Source organism: Trichomonas vaginalis, chromosome V (assembly GCF_026262505.1).
Source record: "Trichomonas vaginalis G3 chromosome V, whole genome shotgun sequence".
NCBI classification, from domain to species: Eukaryota; Parabasalia; order Trichomonadida; family Trichomonadidae; genus Trichomonas; species Trichomonas vaginalis.
The window spans coordinates 6574293-6592540 of record NC_067207.1 but is presented as its reverse complement, the minus strand read 5'-3'; the positions used below and the strand labels follow the sequence as shown (position 1 = coordinate 6592540).

At 35.8% G+C, this 18248-nt stretch overlaps 15 protein-coding genes and 1 pseudogene across 16 annotated transcripts, besides 2 other annotated features; 5 read left to right on the top strand and 11 right to left on the bottom strand.

Moving 5' to 3' along the window:
- Window positions 1–17020: part of a mobile genetic element that runs on past the window's edge.
- TVAGG3_0289740 (DNA/RNA polymerases family) lies at window positions 263–721 on the top strand (the record flags this gene model as incomplete). The annotated part of the gene is made up of 1 exon (XM_051229106.1): window positions 263–721. The coding sequence occupies one exon, from the start codon at window positions 263–265 to the stop codon at window positions 719–721; it is 459 nt and encodes a 152-aa protein (XP_051098836.1).
- Window positions 867–1130, top strand: TVAGG3_0289730 (uncharacterized protein; the record flags this gene model as incomplete). Its single annotated transcript, XM_051229105.1, has 1 exon — window positions 867–1130. The coding sequence occupies one exon, from the start codon at window positions 867–869 to the stop codon at window positions 1128–1130; it is 264 nt and encodes an 87-aa protein (XP_051098835.1).
- Window positions 1180–1746, bottom strand: TVAGG3_0289720 (MazG nucleotide pyrophosphohydrolase domain-containing protein; the record flags this gene model as incomplete). The annotated part of the gene is made up of 1 exon (XM_051229104.1): window positions 1180–1746. The coding sequence occupies one exon, from the start codon at window positions 1744–1746 to the stop codon at window positions 1180–1182; it is 567 nt and encodes a 188-aa protein (XP_051098834.1).
- Window positions 1917–2501, bottom strand: TVAGG3_0289710 (uncharacterized protein; the record flags this gene model as incomplete). The annotated part of the gene is made up of 1 exon (XM_051229103.1): window positions 1917–2501. One exon carries the CDS (start codon window positions 2499–2501, stop codon window positions 1917–1919), a length of 585 nt encoding a protein of 194 aa, XP_051098833.1.
- On the top strand, window positions 3591–4217 carry TVAGG3_0289700 (uncharacterized protein; the record flags this gene model as incomplete). The annotated part of the gene is made up of 1 exon (XM_051229102.1): window positions 3591–4217. The coding sequence occupies one exon, from the start codon at window positions 3591–3593 to the stop codon at window positions 4215–4217; it is 627 nt and encodes a 208-aa protein (XP_051098832.1).
- Window positions 4246–4446, bottom strand: TVAGG3_0289690 (uncharacterized protein; the record flags this gene model as incomplete). Its single annotated transcript, XM_051229101.1, has 1 exon — window positions 4246–4446. The coding sequence occupies one exon, from the start codon at window positions 4444–4446 to the stop codon at window positions 4246–4248; it is 201 nt and encodes a 66-aa protein (XP_051098831.1).
- TVAGG3_0289680 (organellar and viral DNA polymerase type B) lies at window positions 4870–5799 on the top strand (the record flags this gene model as incomplete). The annotated part of the gene is made up of 1 exon (XM_051229100.1): window positions 4870–5799. A coding segment is annotated over one exon (930 nt), but the record flags the coding sequence as incomplete, so codon positions are not given.
- Window positions 6109–6922, bottom strand: TVAGG3_0289670 (protein of unknown function, DUF4106 family; the record flags this gene model as incomplete). The annotated part of the gene is made up of 1 exon (XM_051229099.1): window positions 6109–6922. A coding segment is annotated over one exon (814 nt), but the record flags the coding sequence as incomplete, so codon positions are not given.
- On the top strand, window positions 7253–7417 carry TVAGG3_0289660 (uncharacterized protein; the record flags this gene model as incomplete). Its single annotated transcript, XM_051229098.1, has 1 exon — window positions 7253–7417. A coding segment is annotated over one exon (165 nt), but the record flags the coding sequence as incomplete, so codon positions are not given.
- Window positions 7434–7853, bottom strand: TVAGG3_0289650 (protein of unknown function, DUF4108 family; the record flags this gene model as incomplete). Its single annotated transcript, XM_051229097.1, has 1 exon — window positions 7434–7853. The coding sequence occupies one exon, from the start codon at window positions 7851–7853 to the stop codon at window positions 7434–7436; it is 420 nt and encodes a 139-aa protein (XP_051098827.1).
- On the bottom strand, window positions 7945–8478 carry TVAGG3_0289640 (His-Me finger endonucleases family; the record flags this gene model as incomplete). Its single annotated transcript, XM_051229096.1, has 1 exon — window positions 7945–8478. A coding segment is annotated over one exon (534 nt), but the record flags the coding sequence as incomplete, so codon positions are not given.
- On the bottom strand, window positions 8765–9605 carry TVAGG3_0289630 (annotated as a pseudogene). The gene has a single exon. A coding segment is annotated over exon 1 (841 nt).
- TVAGG3_0289620 (uncharacterized protein) lies at window positions 9772–10587 on the bottom strand (the record flags this gene model as incomplete). Its single annotated transcript, XM_051229095.1, has 1 exon — window positions 9772–10587. The coding sequence occupies one exon, from the start codon at window positions 10585–10587 to the stop codon at window positions 9772–9774; it is 816 nt and encodes a 271-aa protein (XP_051098825.1).
- Window positions 10592–11128, bottom strand: TVAGG3_0289610 (protein of unknown function, DUF4106 family; the record flags this gene model as incomplete). The annotated part of the gene is made up of 1 exon (XM_051229094.1): window positions 10592–11128. One exon carries the CDS (start codon window positions 11126–11128, stop codon window positions 10592–10594), a length of 537 nt encoding a protein of 178 aa, XP_051098824.1.
- TVAGG3_0289600 (protein of unknown function, DUF4106 family) lies at window positions 11505–11915 on the bottom strand (the record flags this gene model as incomplete). Its single annotated transcript, XM_051229093.1, has 1 exon — window positions 11505–11915. The coding sequence occupies one exon, from the start codon at window positions 11913–11915 to the stop codon at window positions 11505–11507; it is 411 nt and encodes a 136-aa protein (XP_051098823.1).
- TVAGG3_0289590 (protein of unknown function, DUF4106 family) lies at window positions 15117–16352 on the bottom strand (the record flags this gene model as incomplete). The annotated part of the gene is made up of 1 exon (XM_051229092.1): window positions 15117–16352. A coding segment is annotated over one exon (1236 nt), but the record flags the coding sequence as incomplete, so codon positions are not given.
- Window positions 16920–17020: a terminal%2Cinverted (terminal inverted repeat of Maverick-3 transposon ID:TVAGG3_0289580).
- Window positions 17021–18248: the final 1228 nt, after the last annotated feature.

Genomic DNA, 18248 nt, shown 5'->3' with positions numbered 1-18248 from the left:
TTATGAGATAGCAGGCGAAGTTTCTCAGAAGATAAGAGACTCACTTGAATTTCCACGAACTGGACCCATTGGTTGCGACAAGTTCGACTCAGATGAAAAGATATACTATGTCGACCTTAACGCTGCGTACATGAGGTTCGTCCAATATATCCCGACTGGAATTCCAAACGAAGACGGTGAGTTCCCAGGAAGGAACTATACAGTTGGAAAAGTCATACAACAACTGTATGATATTAGGAAAGCTTCAAACCCCAAACTTGCAATGACACTCAAATTGCTTATGAATTCGACATGGGGATATTCCATTAAGAAACCTCAAAAGATGAAGAGTAAACACTATGAGAAGGTCGACAACTTTGTTGAAAGGTTCTCCCCTTTTGTTTTGAAATACGAATTTACTCAAGGTCAAGGTGGCTTAGTAACCACAGTAAAACCTATTGTCGAACATTGGTCTTACCCTCAGTTCGCAAAGGCAGTCCTTGACAACTACAACAAATTCTTCTCCGAAGTTAAATCCAAAGTGAAGGTTTACTATGAGAACATCGATGCGCTCATGACGAACGAAGAAGGCTATAACAAACTCATTGAAATGGGAATGGTCGGTGAAAAGATGGGTCAATTCAAATTGGACAAAATTTTCACCGAAGTTCATGTCCTCTCCAAGCGTAAGTACTGGGGCATACTTGAAGACGGCACAGAAATAAAACATTGCATGAAATAAAAAATTTTTATTCGAATTTGAATCGGACAGGTCGAGTTACACCATTCTTGGTCTCAAACTCATATATAACCTGTTTGTCTGTATTTTCGTCGACTATGGCACGAGACACGAACATTGACCAAACGGACAAAAAGTGTCATTTCGGATGGTCCCGCAGCCAATCGCATTCGAGCACTTCGAAGAAGCCTTACGTTCCAAGGGAGAGGGTGTCTGGTGCAAGGCAGAGGTCATGAGACTCTACGAGCAGTACATCCTCAATGCCTGGGAGGACAAATCGTCCTTGGAATGGCAATTCTACCAACTCCTCTGGGACGACCTCCTACGCAACTGGGATGACGAAAGAGTCCAATTCAGAGGTCAGGAACTACTTGTCCAAATTATCCTTAATTTAAGCCGCTTACGCAACTAAAAACTTAAATTTACTCGGGGTTTCCCCCTAAAATAAAATTTTTTTACTCTTAGAACCACTCGAGGTTCTCCTTACGGTTGTTGAGCTTGTCACCGTCAATGTGTCTGACCTTCGTCCTCTTGTTTGGATTTGGAACCCATTGAATTGCGACAAGCTTGCCCATGGAGATTGAACCGTAATTCCGAAGGGTAAGGTTCAAGTGTCCCAAGTTGTTGAGAACTGGGGTAAGAACCTTGCCGGTCTCCTTGTTGCGGATTTGGTATGGGTAGGGTTGGGAAATTTCGTAAGTGTCATCGGCAACAAGGGTTGCCCAAACTTCCTCTTCTTCGTGTTTCTCTTCTTCCTCTTCTTCCTCTTCCTCTTCTTCGTGTTTCTCTTCTTCCTCGACAATTCCTTCGGCAATTCTGTGTTCACGAAGTACGGTGTTGGAGGTTCTGTCCTTTCCGAGTACCTTCCAGATGGCGTCTATCTCTTCGAAGAAACGGTAGATGAGTCTGGCAAGGTCTCGGTTCTCTCTCGCGTAAATGCGCAAGGTTTCCGTCAAATCGTTCAGGACTTTCTCATTGGAAGCTTGGTTCATGAGGAACTCACCTTTAAGTCCCTTCATCTCTTCCATAAGACTACTTTGGAGAGTCTTAACGGTGTTTGTCAGATGAGCTTTCAAATTCAAAATTTGAATTTGAACTGGGCGCTTGTCTGGCAACATTGAAAGGACATCTTCCATTGTGTTCGGCTTCGGTGCTTGTTCGGACATCGAAAAAATGAAGTGGTTTGAGAATGACGGTTTTACTTCAAAAAGCTTGTTATGACGGTTAAGTCATACAACAAGTTTAAAATAATATCTTGTTCTTCTTCTGAACGTTTGTTGTCTCTTCCGATAAAAGTTTCGAACATGAGAACCAAAAAACGTTTTTTGAGATTGCGGAAGAGTTCAGGCAAACGTTCATATTCTGGATATGTTGGGAGCAGTTCAAAACATCTGAGCTGACTTTCGGACAAAATTGGGACAATGTCAGAAAATTCATCTTTGGTCGGACTGCTTGAAGGTAAGTCCCTTACATGTAAGTAGCTCTGGTAAAGTCTTCTCATTTCTGCTAACTTTTGGAGTATAGCTTCGTAGTTTAGAAGTTTTAATTTTAATTGTCTTATTCCACTCTTTACTTCTAAACGGTAAGTATCCATGAGGTCAAGAGTAGCTTTGGTAGCTTTAAGTGGAGCTATTTGTTCCTTGACTTCTGCAATTTTGGTTGCAATTGTGGTTTGAGCTCCTTCAAGTTCGCCGTCTATGTCGTTCTCAACACCTTCAACCATAGCTTGAAACTCTTCATCGGTCCATTGAGTTTGGTGTGGGACGAATTTAACTTGCTTCATTCAAAAAATGAAAAAAATGTTTTTACTCAAAGCGTGCCATGTATATGGCTATAAGAAACTTACCAGAAGGCTTCTTCTTCACATGAGTCTTCGGCAACTTGAGAGTTCTTGTTGGAGTTGGGTCTGGAATTTCAATTCTCTCTCGAGCGCAACAACAGATGTCAGAATAACATTCCCCACTGTCTTTCTTGCCACCATAAATTGTGTATTGACCGAACTTGCATTTGCAGGAAGACCGGTCAATACAAGGTTCACAGTTGAAATAGTTGTACACAAACCTGTTGAGTACGAGTGTGAGTAAAAACATAAAAAAAGTGAAGTTAAAATGAGATGTTTACTGAATTGGTTGGATGTCGCCTTCTGAGGTTATGAAGAACGGCTGTCCAGAGTAGTGAAGTAGTGCTCTGAGAATTTGTGTAATTCGTGGAATTGGGCTCTCACGATATGGAAGTAGTATCCAAGGACGTTTCATGAAGAACTTCAAGAGGGCTTCTTTCTTCACATCCTTAATATCATCGAATGCAGTGCCTTCTGGAACTTGAATTGCAACACCTGTTTCAATTTCCAACTTTAAGACACTATTCTTGGACAACCAGAAGCCAATGGACTTGCTTGGTTTGCACTTGCTGAGATATTCCTTCACGGTTTCATTTACCTCAATTAGATAAATTGCTTCGTCTAAGGGGTCAAGCTCCATACTGAGTCAGTACAATATTGTACTTTTTCAAGACAATGTTGTACTTTTTCAAGACAATGTTGTACTTTTTCAAGACAATGTTGTACTTTTTCAAGACAATGTTGTACTTTTTCAGAACAATGTTGTATAAATTCAGTACAATGTCTCTCAAATTTGAGTACGGCTGTACTTTTTCAGAACAAGTCTTGAACTTTTTCAAACAATGTTGTACTTTTTCAGAACAATGTTGTACTTTTTCAGAACAATGTTGTACTTTTTCAAGACAATGTTGTACTTTTTCAAGACAATGTTGTACTTTTTCAAGACAATATTGTACTTTTTCAAGACAATATTGTACTTTTTCAAGACAATATTATATTGTTTCAGAACAAAGACGGTTAAGACACAAACGAATGTCCGACGTCCCACCTACTGAACCCGTTCCACAGCCAGAAGAACAGCATGCTCCAGCACCACAACAGGTTCCACCTCCACAAGGCTCCCCACAGCAACCTCAGTTCCAACAAGGACCTCCGAATTACTACCAATTTCCACCTCAAGGTTACTACCCACCACAAGGCTTTCCAAACTACCCACCACAAGGCTTTCCAAACTACCCTCCTCAACCCATGCCTTACTTCCCTAACCCTTGGATGTTCATGTCAAACCCTCCACCCCAATTCAAATTCCAATCTCAGTCCAAGAGAGACCAAGAGTTCGAAGAAGGTCTGAACCGTTTACGCAAAGAGTATGCCACAGCCCCTATGGAAGAAGACAGGCTCTCACTCTCTTCCCTCAAATCGACCGATTCGACTCGTACCACAGATTCGGTTCGTGACCGTGAAGACTACCTCAAGCAGTCTGAGAGACTCTTCATCCTACAACCATTTACAACTGGAGCTCTCAAGAACATGCGCAATTACGAAGGTCAGACACCAGCTGGAGACCGTAAAACAGACGTACTCGCAAGAGCAGTCCAACTGGTCAAGACAAAGACCGAGATAGTCGACTTCATTCTTGCAGCTTGCCCATACAAGTAAAAAAATAAACAATTACGAGTTAAACTTTTTATTCTTTCTTTTCTGAGTTGTTTAGAGCTGGTTTCTCTTGTAGAAACCTTTCGTACTCTTCCATGGTCATGTAATTGCGAATTTGGTACGCAATTCCAGGTTCGTTGTTTTTGAACCTTACGTATGTAACGCTTCCATCCTCCTCAGGGAAGTAAGCTGCTAACATCTGACCAAGTTTTCTCGGTGACTCGGAGCTCATAAAAATGTCACTTTTTAAACGTTAAGTTTTTAGTCTTATTTTACCCTTTGTTTACCCTTTGTTTGTCAAGGTAGTATTGGAGTGCAATTTCTCCAAATTCTCTGTGTCGGAGTTCTTCAGCATTTTCCAAGGTGTGCCTGGAGAACTCAAAGAAGTTGTCAAGAAGATACTGCCATGCTGCTCTTCTGAGTTCGTCGGTATTTTGGAAGTGTTGCACCTTCGAGTCTTCGGACATGAAAAAATAACACTTTTTCAGCAAAAATAATGTTTATGTTAGAATGTTAGATCTAACATGTTTTCTAACACGTTTTCTAACATGGTCTAAAACTCTTGAATTTTCATGAGTTTTCCCGAAATAAAAAATAAAGTTGGTTTTTTTAAAAAAATATTTTTTTATTTTGTATAAAAAATATGATTTCAACAATCGGCACAACAACAGTTCAAACAACTACAGCACCAAACTCGTTAGTTATGAATCCAACATCTATGTTGGTAGAGATGAAAAACTTCATTCCTTCTTCATATACTTTCGAAACAAAAATCCAGAAGATAAAGCAAGAACTTTTAACAAGTAATTTAGACTGTAGTGCGAAAGATGAAACAAATGAACAGTATCTTTATGAAATGCAGGACATTATTGACCATTTACCCAAATTGCCTGAAATCCAACAACAAAAACTCACTATTCCTGAATTCGACGAAATTGAAGTTAAAGTTACTGACTCAGTAGAAATAAAGAAGTTCATACGAAAGGTAAACTATGAGTTTCTAGGATTTCATTGCAACCATAAGGTTATGGACAAAGATTGCGACATGGTATATAAGAACATCTCTGACCTTTACAAATCCGAAGAATTTAAGACCTACGACAACTTTGTTTCATTAGTTGCAAAATGTGTTTGGGAAATAAGAGATAAAGATAGAAGAGGTAAGGTATGGAACGAACAAATAAGACCCGCTATGTTCGAGATGAAGAGAGCAATTGACGCCTTAGTTGTTTTAGCAGGTAAGGTTTCAGAATATAACGCAAAAATGAACCCGCAATGTTCTAAATGTAAAGCAGCAATGAGGAAATATAACTACTCAGTCAAAGAGATAGAAAGAATGAGAAACGACTATGCAGACTTAAAGAAAGAAGCAGAAAAGCCAGCAGAAGATAAAATGAACATGTTAGCATTTCTGAACAAAAACTATCCAACTGCTGACGATTTCCTTCTATCTGACGTCAAGAAGAAGTATAAAGAAACTTTCGGTATCGTTAAAACATTCGATGTACTGACAGAAGAAATAGAAGCTACGAAATTGTTTAGAGTCATGAACCATCGCAACATATACCATGTAAAACGCTTGTAAATAGTTATGTTAGAAAACATGTTAGAAAACATGTTAGATCTAACATTCTAACATAAACATTATTTTTATTGAATTCCGTATGAAATTTCATGAATTTTGTATGTTTTAGACCATGTTAGAAAACATGTTAGAAAACATGTTAGATCTAACATTCTAACATAAACATTATTTTTATTGAATTCCGTATGAAATTTCATGAAGAACAGCGAGTAGTGAAAAAACCCTGGTCGCCAAAACTCTTTATTTTTCAAGCTTGACTTTTTACAATTTGAACTTTGTTTGCGTAGATATGAATTCTGAAAGAAGTATGAGGGTCTTGTATGACTTTGTACTTCTCCCATAGTTCATGTCTGTCAAACTTACCTGCCATGGACTCTTTCATAAGTTCCATGAAATCGTCTTCGGACAATCCAGGGAAAAGTATGATATCAGTAAGTATTCTCTTTACATCCTTACTTAAACTCTTGGCTGTCTGTACACAAATGACAACTGAAATGTTAAAGTGTCTGAGCTTCTTGAGAATTCGACACATGTCTTGTTCTCTGTTCTTTAACAAAGGATGAGAAGCAAAGTCATCTAAGATAAGAAGACATCTATGAGGGTAAGTCTTCCAATCGTAAGATTGCAATTTCTTCGAAATGTATTCTATCTCTTTCTGTTTGTTTCTGAAGTGTTTCTTCTCTAATATTCTCTGCATTTCCTCATTTGGGTCTTTAAACTTCGAATTGACATACTCATTTATAGCATTGTACTTCAAAACTCTTCTTTGGTACTTCTTTATCCAATCTAACAACTCAGAGTCTTTTATACATACTAACTTAGACTTCTTTATAATATCTTTGAACGAATTGACGGTTTGGTCAAATTGACCAGAAGTACTACAAATGACAACTAACTCATAGAATGGGTTCTTCTCATCTAGTTCTTGTTGTTGTGCAGCCATTTTAAGATAAGTGAAAGTCTTACCCGACCCAGGTGGTGCAATTAGACCTGTTATACCATTCTGAGCAAATAAGAACTTGTCATGTATAGGCTTTATCTGAGCATTTTCTAACTTCCTCTTGTTCTTGTTTAAAACATTCTCAAATTTCTTGTCAATGTCAGCAAACTTTTTTTCTAACATATTTTTAGAAAAATTAAAAATTTTATCTTTTAGAAAATGTCTAGCGATTTCGCTATCTATATTCGAGACAAACTTTTCGACAGCAAAACATCTGTCGACCATAAAATCTTACATAGTGTCAACAAGAAAGGTGAATTTGTTCTAAAGTTCTGTTTCTGGGAATATGACAAGAACCATAAAACATTAAGCAGAGAAGTCTTTAAGTTTGTCAATGACAGACTTGTTGACAGAGATGACGCCGATTGGAAAGATGAAGTCCAACAAAAGTTCTTAGAATGCAAAGAAGACACATGCGCTGTTCTTGAAGATGAAATAGAAAACAGAATAGAAGAGCTATTAAAGGACAAAGACCTTTTACATAAATATGGTTGCGCCAAATTTGACATAACTCCACCAGAGAAGAAGAAGAAGAAGAGAGAAAAGAAAGAAAAGAAAGTAGAAGAAGAGAAGAAAGAGCCAGAGCCAGAGCCAGAGAAAAAGAAATTTGACATGTAAAAATAAAATTTTATTTTTAGAACATTTCTGGGTCAATGTCAATGTTCTCTTCCTCTTTAGGAGCAAACACTGGTTTAGACTCTAAAATCTTTTTACCCAATTTACCTTGAACTTCAACTATCTTAGACTCATAATATTCATAGTCGTCTGCTTTCTTTGGTTCATAAGGTATAACAAGTTTGTATGCTTTGCCTTCTTTAAGGTTTGAAAACCTTCTGTCAAAATTTTCTTTGACTGCTAACAAACCTTCTATGTCTAAGTCTTCAAATTTCGCACCATTTTTAGTCACAATAGCAAACTTAACTGGTTCGATGTTCCAAACTTTGTCAAATGTAGACTTTTCAAAATGGTAGAAGTAAACATTCAAATAAGCGAATGGGTCTAGTTCTTCTTTGACTTCTGTCATGTACTTGTTGACTGAAATATATTTCGTCATCTTTTCTATCGGATAAAAAAATATTTTTTTTTAAAACGTTTTAAAATGGTATGCCATATAGCTTCTTGAATTTGTTAAGAAATAGTCTAACGTATTTTCCATCTGTATCTCTAGCGTATACATAAGCATAGTCTGCCTTAGTAAAACATACTTGTAATTTTCTATAGTTTACGCCGGTATAAAAGTAGAAAGAGTCCTGTTCTTCGCTGTAGTAGTAAAACTCAAACGTATGCTTGCCATAGTCTGTAATTTCAATTGCTTCATCTTCTAGTTCGTCGACAAATTCGAATACTATATCTCCAAATTTGCTTTTGTTCTTATTGTTTTCAGAACCAGTGACCCAACGTAAGTTTTCAAGTCTATTGTCGTTTCTTATACGGTTTATATGGTCTACAAAAGGTAAATTGTTAGGATTCAGTATAAAATGAGTTGCAATGACAACATGTTTAAGATAGTGTTTTCCACCCATCTTCATATCAGCATATCCGTCATTTCGCTCCCATTCGCTTAAAACTCTTTTTGTCTTTTTGTTTCTGACTTCAAATGACTCACAACAGTGAATTTCATATTTCTCATCTAACAAACAAGTTTCCCAACGGTCTTCTCCAACAAACTCAGCGTACATTTCAAATAAAATAAAAATATTTTTTTTTAAAATTTACTCAGAAAAAATTTTCTTTGTATATACACCATTCTGAACATCTAAAAGACTTTTGACATTTGCCAAGAATGTTCGTTTAGACGCTGTCATATAACCATATTCTTGACAATATTGTTTATACGAATCGTACAATGACCTTTCATCTAAACACTCAAAGTCAGTTTCATCTATGAACAGTTCATATACACTCTTGTTTGCTTCTAACAATGTTTGTCTCTCTTCGGTATGTGGAATTTGTCTTGGATTGAACTTTGAAATATCTAATGTCATAAAATATGAGAACAAGTGGTTGTAAAAGTCAGTGTCAAAGTTTCTGCTAAGTCGTCAAAATATTCTGTATCTTGCATATGAGAATCTGACGTTCTGACAACTACATATCTTCTGTCAGAACTTTCTAACTTCATCGGAACAGCATTGTTTGAAACCATAATGAAGTTTGCAACATTTTCACAAACTCTTTGGTCTTTATATTTTCTTTCAACAACTCCAACTTTGTCTGTTATAAGACTCTTCAAAGCATCTGAGTTCAAAACTTTTGTTGTATCTATACTTTGAAGTTCATTACATACTATAAGTTTCATATTCTCTATTGAGAGTTAAACTTGCCACAGATGTTTTCTAAGTTTGTCATATTCGGATTCGAATAGCCCTCTAACAGTTTGCAAAATATCTGTAAAGAAAGTGTTCTTACCTGTTCCTTGTTTTCCAATTATGATGAGAGCAGTTTCATTTTTAGCACTTGGATGTTGTAAGATGTTTGCAAACCAACATAAGATATACTCATAGACTCTTTCGTTTCCATTGCATATAATTTCTTTGACATGGTCTAACCAAGCTTCTATAACATTTTCTTTCCATTCTACTTGTTCGTATTTATATCCAGTGAAGATAGAATAGAAGTTTGGAGATGGTGTATAGAACTTTATACCACGAACTGAAAAATCTTCTAACTTTGACAATAAGATATCCCAAGCATCTAACATCTTCATACCAACTTGTACGACTTTTATTTTCTTAAGTTTCTGTCTACATTCTTGTTCTGAAACTATTGTTGCTCTTGGTTTGTTAAAGACAACATCCCATTCTTTCATGACATAACATTCTGGGGCAGAGTCGACATAAATGACTAAACGTTTCAAATTCTCGACTGCTTTGTTATAGTCTCTAAATGGACACATATTTCTGAACGCTTGGAAGTCATAAAAATCTGAAACGTCTATTCTGTACATTTTTATAAAAATAAAAAAAATATTTTTTTTATTCTTGACTTTGTTGTTGCATTTGTTCCATTTGTTGCATTTGTTGCATTTGTTGTTCTTGAGCTATTTGTTGTTGAAGTTGTTCTTGTAGTACAATACTTTCACCAGTTGCATCTTCCAATTCGAAACTTTCTGCCGTCATTGACAAATACATAGGACATAAAAGTTTTACAGGAACAAAGTTTGCGTCAACTAAGGTTAAGTTTATGTTTGCTAAAGTGTTTGAGTTTACTAAAGCTGAAAACTCTGCATTCGAATGAACAATAGGCAAACCAGCAGAGAAAGTGTTGTTTATACGCATGAGTATCTTTTGGTCATAGTAGTTTCTGTCGACATTCGAATAGCACTTTGAACCTAAGTTTGAAACAATATATAAAATAGGTGTACTTAAAGTCAATGGAACAGACAAACCTTGTATGACACCTTTTCCTGTTATAGGAAACTGTTGGTAGTAAAAACCAGATATAAGTTTTGTATTATAGCTCATATCGTTTATACTAAACTCAGTCGGACATCCAAACATAATGAAACCTGCTCTAGTTGCAGCACATGTTACATCCGTCCTTAAAGTATTAAATAAGTCAACAAAACCTGTTGGTGGTATATCTGAGTAAGTATCTTCAAAGAAGTATTTTTTACCATTCACAACAACAAAGTCTTCTGGTGTCAAAAGAGCAAAACAGGCTTTAGTCGTCATCGTGTTTAAGGTCAGTTTACAATATCGTCCTTGAGGACTTTGTAAGTTTGTTGTTATAGAATTATATGACTCAGGGTTTTTAGTCGTAATAGTATAAACCACTATGTCTTCTGCCATTTACTTAGCAAGTAAATTTTAATGAAATGTTGTGGTCGTCAAATATTTTTATGACGTCTGGGAAACTATATTTTAAGTTCAACGTTTCACCTCCTTTCATAACGTATATCTTGTCAATGACATTATATGAAACACCACAGCAAGCAATGTCGGGTTCTATTTCTTTGATGTTTATATCGTCTGCCTCTGTCAAAAGTTTCAATAGTTCTTTCAAAATTTCATGAGGTGCGATGACATATGAGTTCACTTTTACAGGGTTGTGTTCGACCAAGTTTAACATTATACCCAAAGCTTGACAAATCTTCTCCTGAGTTTTAAGTTTGTCTTTAAGTTGTTGGTAGTCGTTTCGAATATCTGCAACAGAACTTAAGTCTCTGCTAACTTCAGGGTATGTTGGTTGTTCTTTTACAGGAACTATTGTTATACCATCTTCGTCTTCGTATGGTTTCCCCACTTCAACATCTCTTTCTTTGACATTGACAACAACACTTTGACTGTTTGTTTGAGTTGGTGAATTTAACTTCACATCTGCCACCGCCATTAAACCTTTTGAAACACTTACGCTTCTATTTTTCGGAAATGACATTTTACTTAGAATAAAAAGATGGACGTATTCGAGTATCTCTTCGAATTGAAGCAGAACAAAGTTTACACACACAAACAATACAAATACATTGACAGAATAGTTCTTTATACAAACAATGGTAAATGTTATAGAATAGCAGTCTTTGCTGAACCAAAATATTTTCATAAAGCAAAGAAAGTTGGTATAACTGAAATGGTGAAAGTTCTTGAAGCAGACAAAAATATAACAACAAAACTGACCGATATTTCTAAAGGTAAGTTTATAATACAATACTATGTCAAAACTGGCGTACTGTCAATATTTGACGGAGAGAAGTCAGTTCAAGAACAACTTACTGACCTGCTGCCAAAATCTGCTCGATGGAAGCTGTCGTTATGCCAATCTGAGGAGCCCCAGCAGGTTTCATCGAACGAATCTTCAAAAGAGCATCTTCCGTGAAAAGTGCTATTGGTTTTGTAAACTTCTTTGCTTTCAATTCATCTGGACCGTCTCTGTCACCAGTATATTGTATTTGAACTGTACCAACAGTTGAAATACCACCCATAAAGTCTTCTGAGTCAGCAAATGGAATGCCAAGCCAAAAGTTTGAACGGTCTCCATTTGTATATTGAGTTTTTTGACCTCCTGTATGAGTCCATACTTTCACATATGGCATAATAGAACTTTGCATTTCAGGGTTAATGGTTGTTGTGAAGTTGTTGTTAAAGTTCATAGCATCTAATGTCAAGTTGTATGACCTCATATCCTCAACTGTAGAATATTCTTCTCTTGGATATATTTGCCATCTATGTTTATATGGTATTTAATACCAGGGTTGTAGAAGCAAGAATAGTCATTTATAGTTCGTCTGAACAGTACAAACATAGTATCTGCATGTTTCATTGCAGTTGTTAAAGCAATATCTGTTCTTGCACCTGGGTCAGCACTTTGGTTTCCAACTTCACCTGCAAAGTCTTTGACAGATATTTGGTGTATAGGGAACATAAGTGGAACTGCAATATATTTGGCAGCTAAAGCATTTGAAATATCTGGGTCCAACATATAGACTGCAAGTCTGCTTTCTATTCTCTTGCATTCAAATTTTTCGCATGTGAACTTAACTGGGTCCCAAGCATCTCCAGCAGCATTGAAATAATAGTTTACTTCAGTGTTGAGGTTTGAGAAACCAAAGTCTAAGTCAACTTTGTTTTGCAAAAGTCGGCGAATGACATTTTATTTGTTCCCACTACTTCTGTAAGAGTGAATGGGTCTTGTGTTGGTGCAATGACTAAGTTATTTTTGCTTGGAGTAAGTTCGATAGAAATTTTTCCTGCCCAGTTTGGCAAGTATCTTAAAAACCTGAAGATGAGGAAAGATGACAAAGGAACTCTAAGTTTCAGTTTTACTTTGGTTACTGCTGCTGCAGTTTGTCCAGAAAGGTTAACATAAACTCCTGGAACGTTAGGGTCAAGTCTTCTTATTTTCTCAATAGTTGCATACTGGTCTGTTTGTTCTCTAGCTTGTGGTTGTACTGAGTTTCTCAAAGCGAACCATTCATAGTTTGCCCATGTTACTGTTTGAACTAAGTCAGAGTTAGAATATATCTTATATCCCATGAAAACTTCTGGAGCATATTGGTATCCGACATAGAAAATTCCATTGCAACCTTTCTTGTCAGACAACTTGGCAGAAGGTTTTATTTCAATGTCTTGTTCCACGTATAAGAAAGAGTTGTCAATAGAAATTATATGAAACCTGTCGCAAGCAATATCTACTGTTGTTGAAGAACCTTCTCCAAACTCACCTACGTTTCCATAAGAAACAGCAGTTGTATATTCGTAAGTTCCAGGAACTATTTCTGACCTTCTAATGGCATTGTCGCATTCGTTATACCATTCGGAAACATTTCCATTCATGGCATCCAAAACTGTTGGCGTTATATTCTGAGCGGCGTACATTTCATATGAGTAAAAATATAGAATAGTTGGATTTATATGTCATAATAGAACCCACTCCGACCAAGCTTTACTTTCTTCCTGACTGAGTTTTTTAACTCTTCTTTTTCCTTCATTGCCCTCTGCTTGAAGTTGTTGCATCTTTGCATTATGTTCATCTAGTATGTTGCAAATTTCCCATGTCCTTTTTGCCTTTTGGCTCTGGTCGCCCATCTCAGGTAACCTATATCCTAGAAAGAGTTTGTCATAGTCTGTATTTGAGTCTTCGCGTATTGTTTGCATGACTCTCTTCCTGAGTTTCAGGTTCAAGCTCTTCAAACAGTGCCTGTCCATATGGAATAAGCTCGTTTCCAAATATATGTTTTTGTAGCCATTCTGGTTTTCTTTCCATGTTACCAACAATATCTTTTGTGAATGGGAAAGCTTTACCCAATCTTTCAGTCTTCGTCATTTATTTCTGTAGTTGGTTTTATTTTGTCAAGGAACATGTTTTTCAATACTAACATTTCATTTGGTACTGTCCATTTGAGTTTTCTTAAATATTCATCCCTTCTCGTTCATTGTCTGCAAAGTAAGTTTTTATGACATTTTGTAAACTTTCGTTTGCAAGGTCATGTACAATAGGTTCTCTTCCTTCTCTCTCCCTAACTTTCTTTCTAAACTCTTCACCAAATATACCATCTCTATGGTTCTGTGTAGTTCTTTGAGATAAATGTTCTAGAACGTCAGGTGTTATATTTCCATCAGCCATGTTCATTTCATACTGGTCCAAAATATCTGCATCTTTCATATCTTTCAATGGCATTAAAGCCGCGCTGAAAATACCAGCTATATCTCGTTCACCATTCGCTTCCATTGCGTCTACAACTTCTTGGAATTGAGGTTGTAAGTTTATGAACCACCTATCCGAATTAGCTTTATGACCCCATCTCATTGTAGTTCCATCGTCTGCAGAAACAAAAGTAGGTTTGTTTCCATATTGGTTAGGTTCTGAATGAACTTTAAACAATGTTTCATTTCTATATGTTTTCTTGAAATTTAACCTTTTATTTCACCGAGTTCATCCGAAGATTGAACGTTAAATGCTCGTAAGTAAAAAGGGTTGTTGTATTTGTGTACATTTTTTTCAGTCTTCCATTCTATGCTGAATATTTTCATCTGGTGTTGGAGTCTTTTGTATGTCGGCAAACATTTTTCGATATTCTTCTACTATGTCAGCCGAATCTTTCTTAGACTCTTGGAAAGATTCCATATTCACCTCATGCTCTTGTTGAGGGTCAAGATTTTTCGGCTGTTCCAAATCTTCATCTAGTTCTGTGAAGTTAGTTTCCAAAGGAGTGACTTTTCGTTTCCTTCAGGCTCTTCTAGCTGTTGTTGCTGAACTATTTCTTCCATGTCTGGTTGTATCTGAACTTCTTCCTGTGGAGTTTCTTGTACCTCATCTGCTGGCATTTCATATATTCCGAGACCGTTTTAACAATTTCCCTATCTACGTCATCCGCATTCATAAGCTTTTGTTCTTTCGTTCCGTCTCTATTTTTTACGCGTTTCATGACGAAAGTTTATTGTCATTTAGCTCTGACATCAAATATCTCGGAGTAAATTCGTTCATGTCATTTGGATGATATGCTATTAAATCATATCCCTTAGCGAGCTTGTATTTTCCAGGTTTGAATTATATCCCATTTGGTGCTGAGTCATAAAGCTAAATAGGTTCGGGTCAGTATTTCCATCCTTGAACTTTCAATAGCTTCTTTATATCTGTCACTAAAGTCAATAGTATCTGGGAAACCACACTCTTCTTTAAGCATTTTTAAGAATTCTTGGTTTCCTTGTTCTCTACTTCTTTTATGTCCTTGCTCTGTTTGTGGTTGTTGTGCTGGTTGTGGAGGTGGTTGCTGTGCTGGTTGTTGTTGTTGTGCTGGATTTTGAACTGTTGGTTGTTGTGCAGGGTTTTGAACTGTTGGTTGTTGTGTTGGTTTTGGTGCATGCCTGTGTCTGTGTCCATGTGACGATGTAAATGTTCTAGGTAGTCCTGGTGCAGGTGCTTCTCTTGGAGGGTTTGGTGGTATATAAGTTCCACCAGCTGGCACATATGTTCCATCTGCAGCGTAATGTCCTACCTGACTTTTCGTTCTTAAGAAAGCATTTACTAGGTCTGTTTTGGTCTGTTGTAACTCTTTTTCTTGACTTTTCACAACAGTTGCTCTAACGGCGTCATAGGCACTTTGAACTGCCTGTCTCGTTGCTGCATCTGTTATTTTCGTCATATTTTGTGCTACTTCTTTTAACTCGTTGTCGAAACCTTCAGACTTCAGTTTCTTTCCAGATGAGAAGTCGTTCACTTGTTTCACCTTACTATGAAGAGCTTCGAAGGCGTTCTTAAAGTCAGCATTTGTTAAAGCTTCATTTGAACTGTCTTCATCCGCTTGTATTTTTGTCCTTATTGACCCTATGAGTTGGGCTGCTTTAGCGTTGGCTTGGGCATCTAACCAGTCATTGTTAGCTTTTATATATTCTGAGCTTTTCATTGCCTTTTGCATAGCCGCGTCGTTATTTTTACTTTCTTGTGCTAAGTTTTCATACTGTACGGTTTGGTTTTGCAACTGTAAAAGTTTTTCTGCCTTTACATTTGCTTCAACTTCTTTTTTATACTCATCGCTATCCATATATGTCTTCAGGGCTTTTTGTTTTATTTCTTCATCTTTCAGTACTTTATATTGAGTAGTATGGTTTTTCAAATTTATGACATCTTGTTCCATTTTTGCTACTTCTGCTGCTTTTTCTGACACTTTTTTCGCATATTCCTCTGTACTTAGTTCTTTCAGTTGTTCTTCTTTCTTCTTTTTCTCTACGTTTAACTCATTGAGTTTCTTTGTGTGTCTGTCATATTCTAGTTTCTTTTCGTTTTCACTTATTTGTTTCTGTATGTCTATGTTTGACTTTTTGACATCTGTTATTTGATTTTTGAGTGAACTCAAATTCATTTGACTTTGAGGGTTATAAGCTGTTCCGTCTGCAGCTCCACCATAGCCTGCCATTTTCGCTAAAAGTGCCGCTCTTAAACCTCCACTCTGTGCACCAATAACTCGGTTTAAAAGCATAGGGTTGCTTGACATTTGTTGCAACATAGTGGGGTCATTCAGCATTTGTTGTTGCAACTGTTGTTGTGGTGTCAGTTTTACTATTGGATGTTTCAATGCTCCCTTCCTCTTACGTATATTCTTACGTAGCTTACGTGGCATTTTAAGTGAAGTTAAAAACATTTACGATGAAGAAGTTTCGACAAAACATTTACGATGAAGAAGTCTTGACAAAACATTTACGAAGAAGTCTTGACAAAACATTTACGAAGAAGTCTTGACAAAACATTTACGAAGAAGTCTTGAAATTTCATGAAATTTACAGCAAAAAAAAAGTTTATGTTAGAATGTTAGATCTAACATGTTTTCTAACACGTTTTCTAACATCGTAGAAAACTCTTGAAATTTGGTCATTTACGCTCATTACGAAGAAGTCTTGACAAAACATTTACGATGAAATCTTGACAAAACATTTACGATGAAGAAGTTTCGACAAAGCATTTACGATGAAATCATGAGTTTTCTACGATGTTAGAAAACATGTTAGAAAACGTGTTAGATCTAACATTCTAACATAAACTTTTTTTTTGGTCATTTACGCTCATTACGAAGAAGTCTTGACAAAACATTTACGAAGAAGTCTTGACAAAAAAGTCAACGGCTGGTCGGCTGGGGTTCGGTCCTCCTCTTGGGTCTTGGGAAAAATTTCTTATGGGCTGGAAGCCCTCCGAATAAAAACTTCATTTATACTAAACATCTTCAGGGCTAGAAGGCACGAAGTGCCTGGAAGCCCCACTACCTTTTTTTTTTTTCTTTTTTTTTTTTTTTTTTTTTTTTTTTTTTTTTTTTTTTTATTTTAACTTGGGTGAGTGATCACAATTACATCTTTAACTTGGTGATATAATCATATTTTCAGAATATATTATGAAATTTAAGCCATTAAGCAATTTTAATACTATGTAACGCATGTACATACAATACATACTCTATTATAGTCACTCATATTTCATTTTCTTTTCTTTCAAATTAGGATATTAACGAAAAATATATAAAATACTGATTTGAATACCGATTAATAATTTGCAATATTCATATAATATCATTATTATAAAATTAATGAATAATTTTAGATAATCTGGAATTCCATAAATCTCTTATAGATTTCTAAGTAGACTCAATAACAATCCATGGTATATCTGCAATTTAATCAGAAATCTGTCGAGCAGATATTTCTGGCGTGCACATTTTCTTGGGCCATGGAATAAAATAAACTATTCAAAATATCTTCCAAAATGAATTTCTTAAATTCAAAATTTTCAATGATTCTGAAAATATATATATTCCTTATATGATTATGAATGATTTTACATTAAAAAACATTTTGCCTTGAAAAAACTTCTTCTTCTATTCAAACCTTTATAATGATTTTTTTAATGAATACAGCCTTCACATTTAATTCGAGCATATTTTTATTAACTTCCAAAAAGTGGTTATTAATTTCTTTCTTTCATAAAATCTCTTAATTCAATTCAATTTTGAGAAAGTTGGAAATTACGGAGTCTCATCACACTTTTCAATGCTCGATTTTTAAAAACTGTTTAAAAATGGAGCTTATATTGAAATAGTGTAGAGACTAAAAATTACCACAGACTATTTCAGAGGATTGAGTTGCCACTCAATCCTCTGAAAAGTCTGAGGTAATTTGCAAAATTCCCGAAAGAAATTTCCAGGTGACGATTATGTATGTATCATTGCTATATATATATCTTAGAAAAGGTATGAAAATACATCTAAGGGTATAATCACATATTTTGGCAGTGAAGAAATAGGAGTAAAAAAATCCAAAAAAGTTTCATTTGACAAATTTTAAATCAAAAAAATATTTTTTTTAATCGTCTTCAAGAAGTTTAATTTTTTAGAATCTGGAAATTCCGCACTTTTCTTCCAAGATTGCAACCCTATAGATAGTTTTATTATTTCATCATTTAAGGCTCCACGTTCATAAATTGAGAGGGTCGTAATCCTCCTTTTTTTTAATGGCCCATAACTCCACGAATA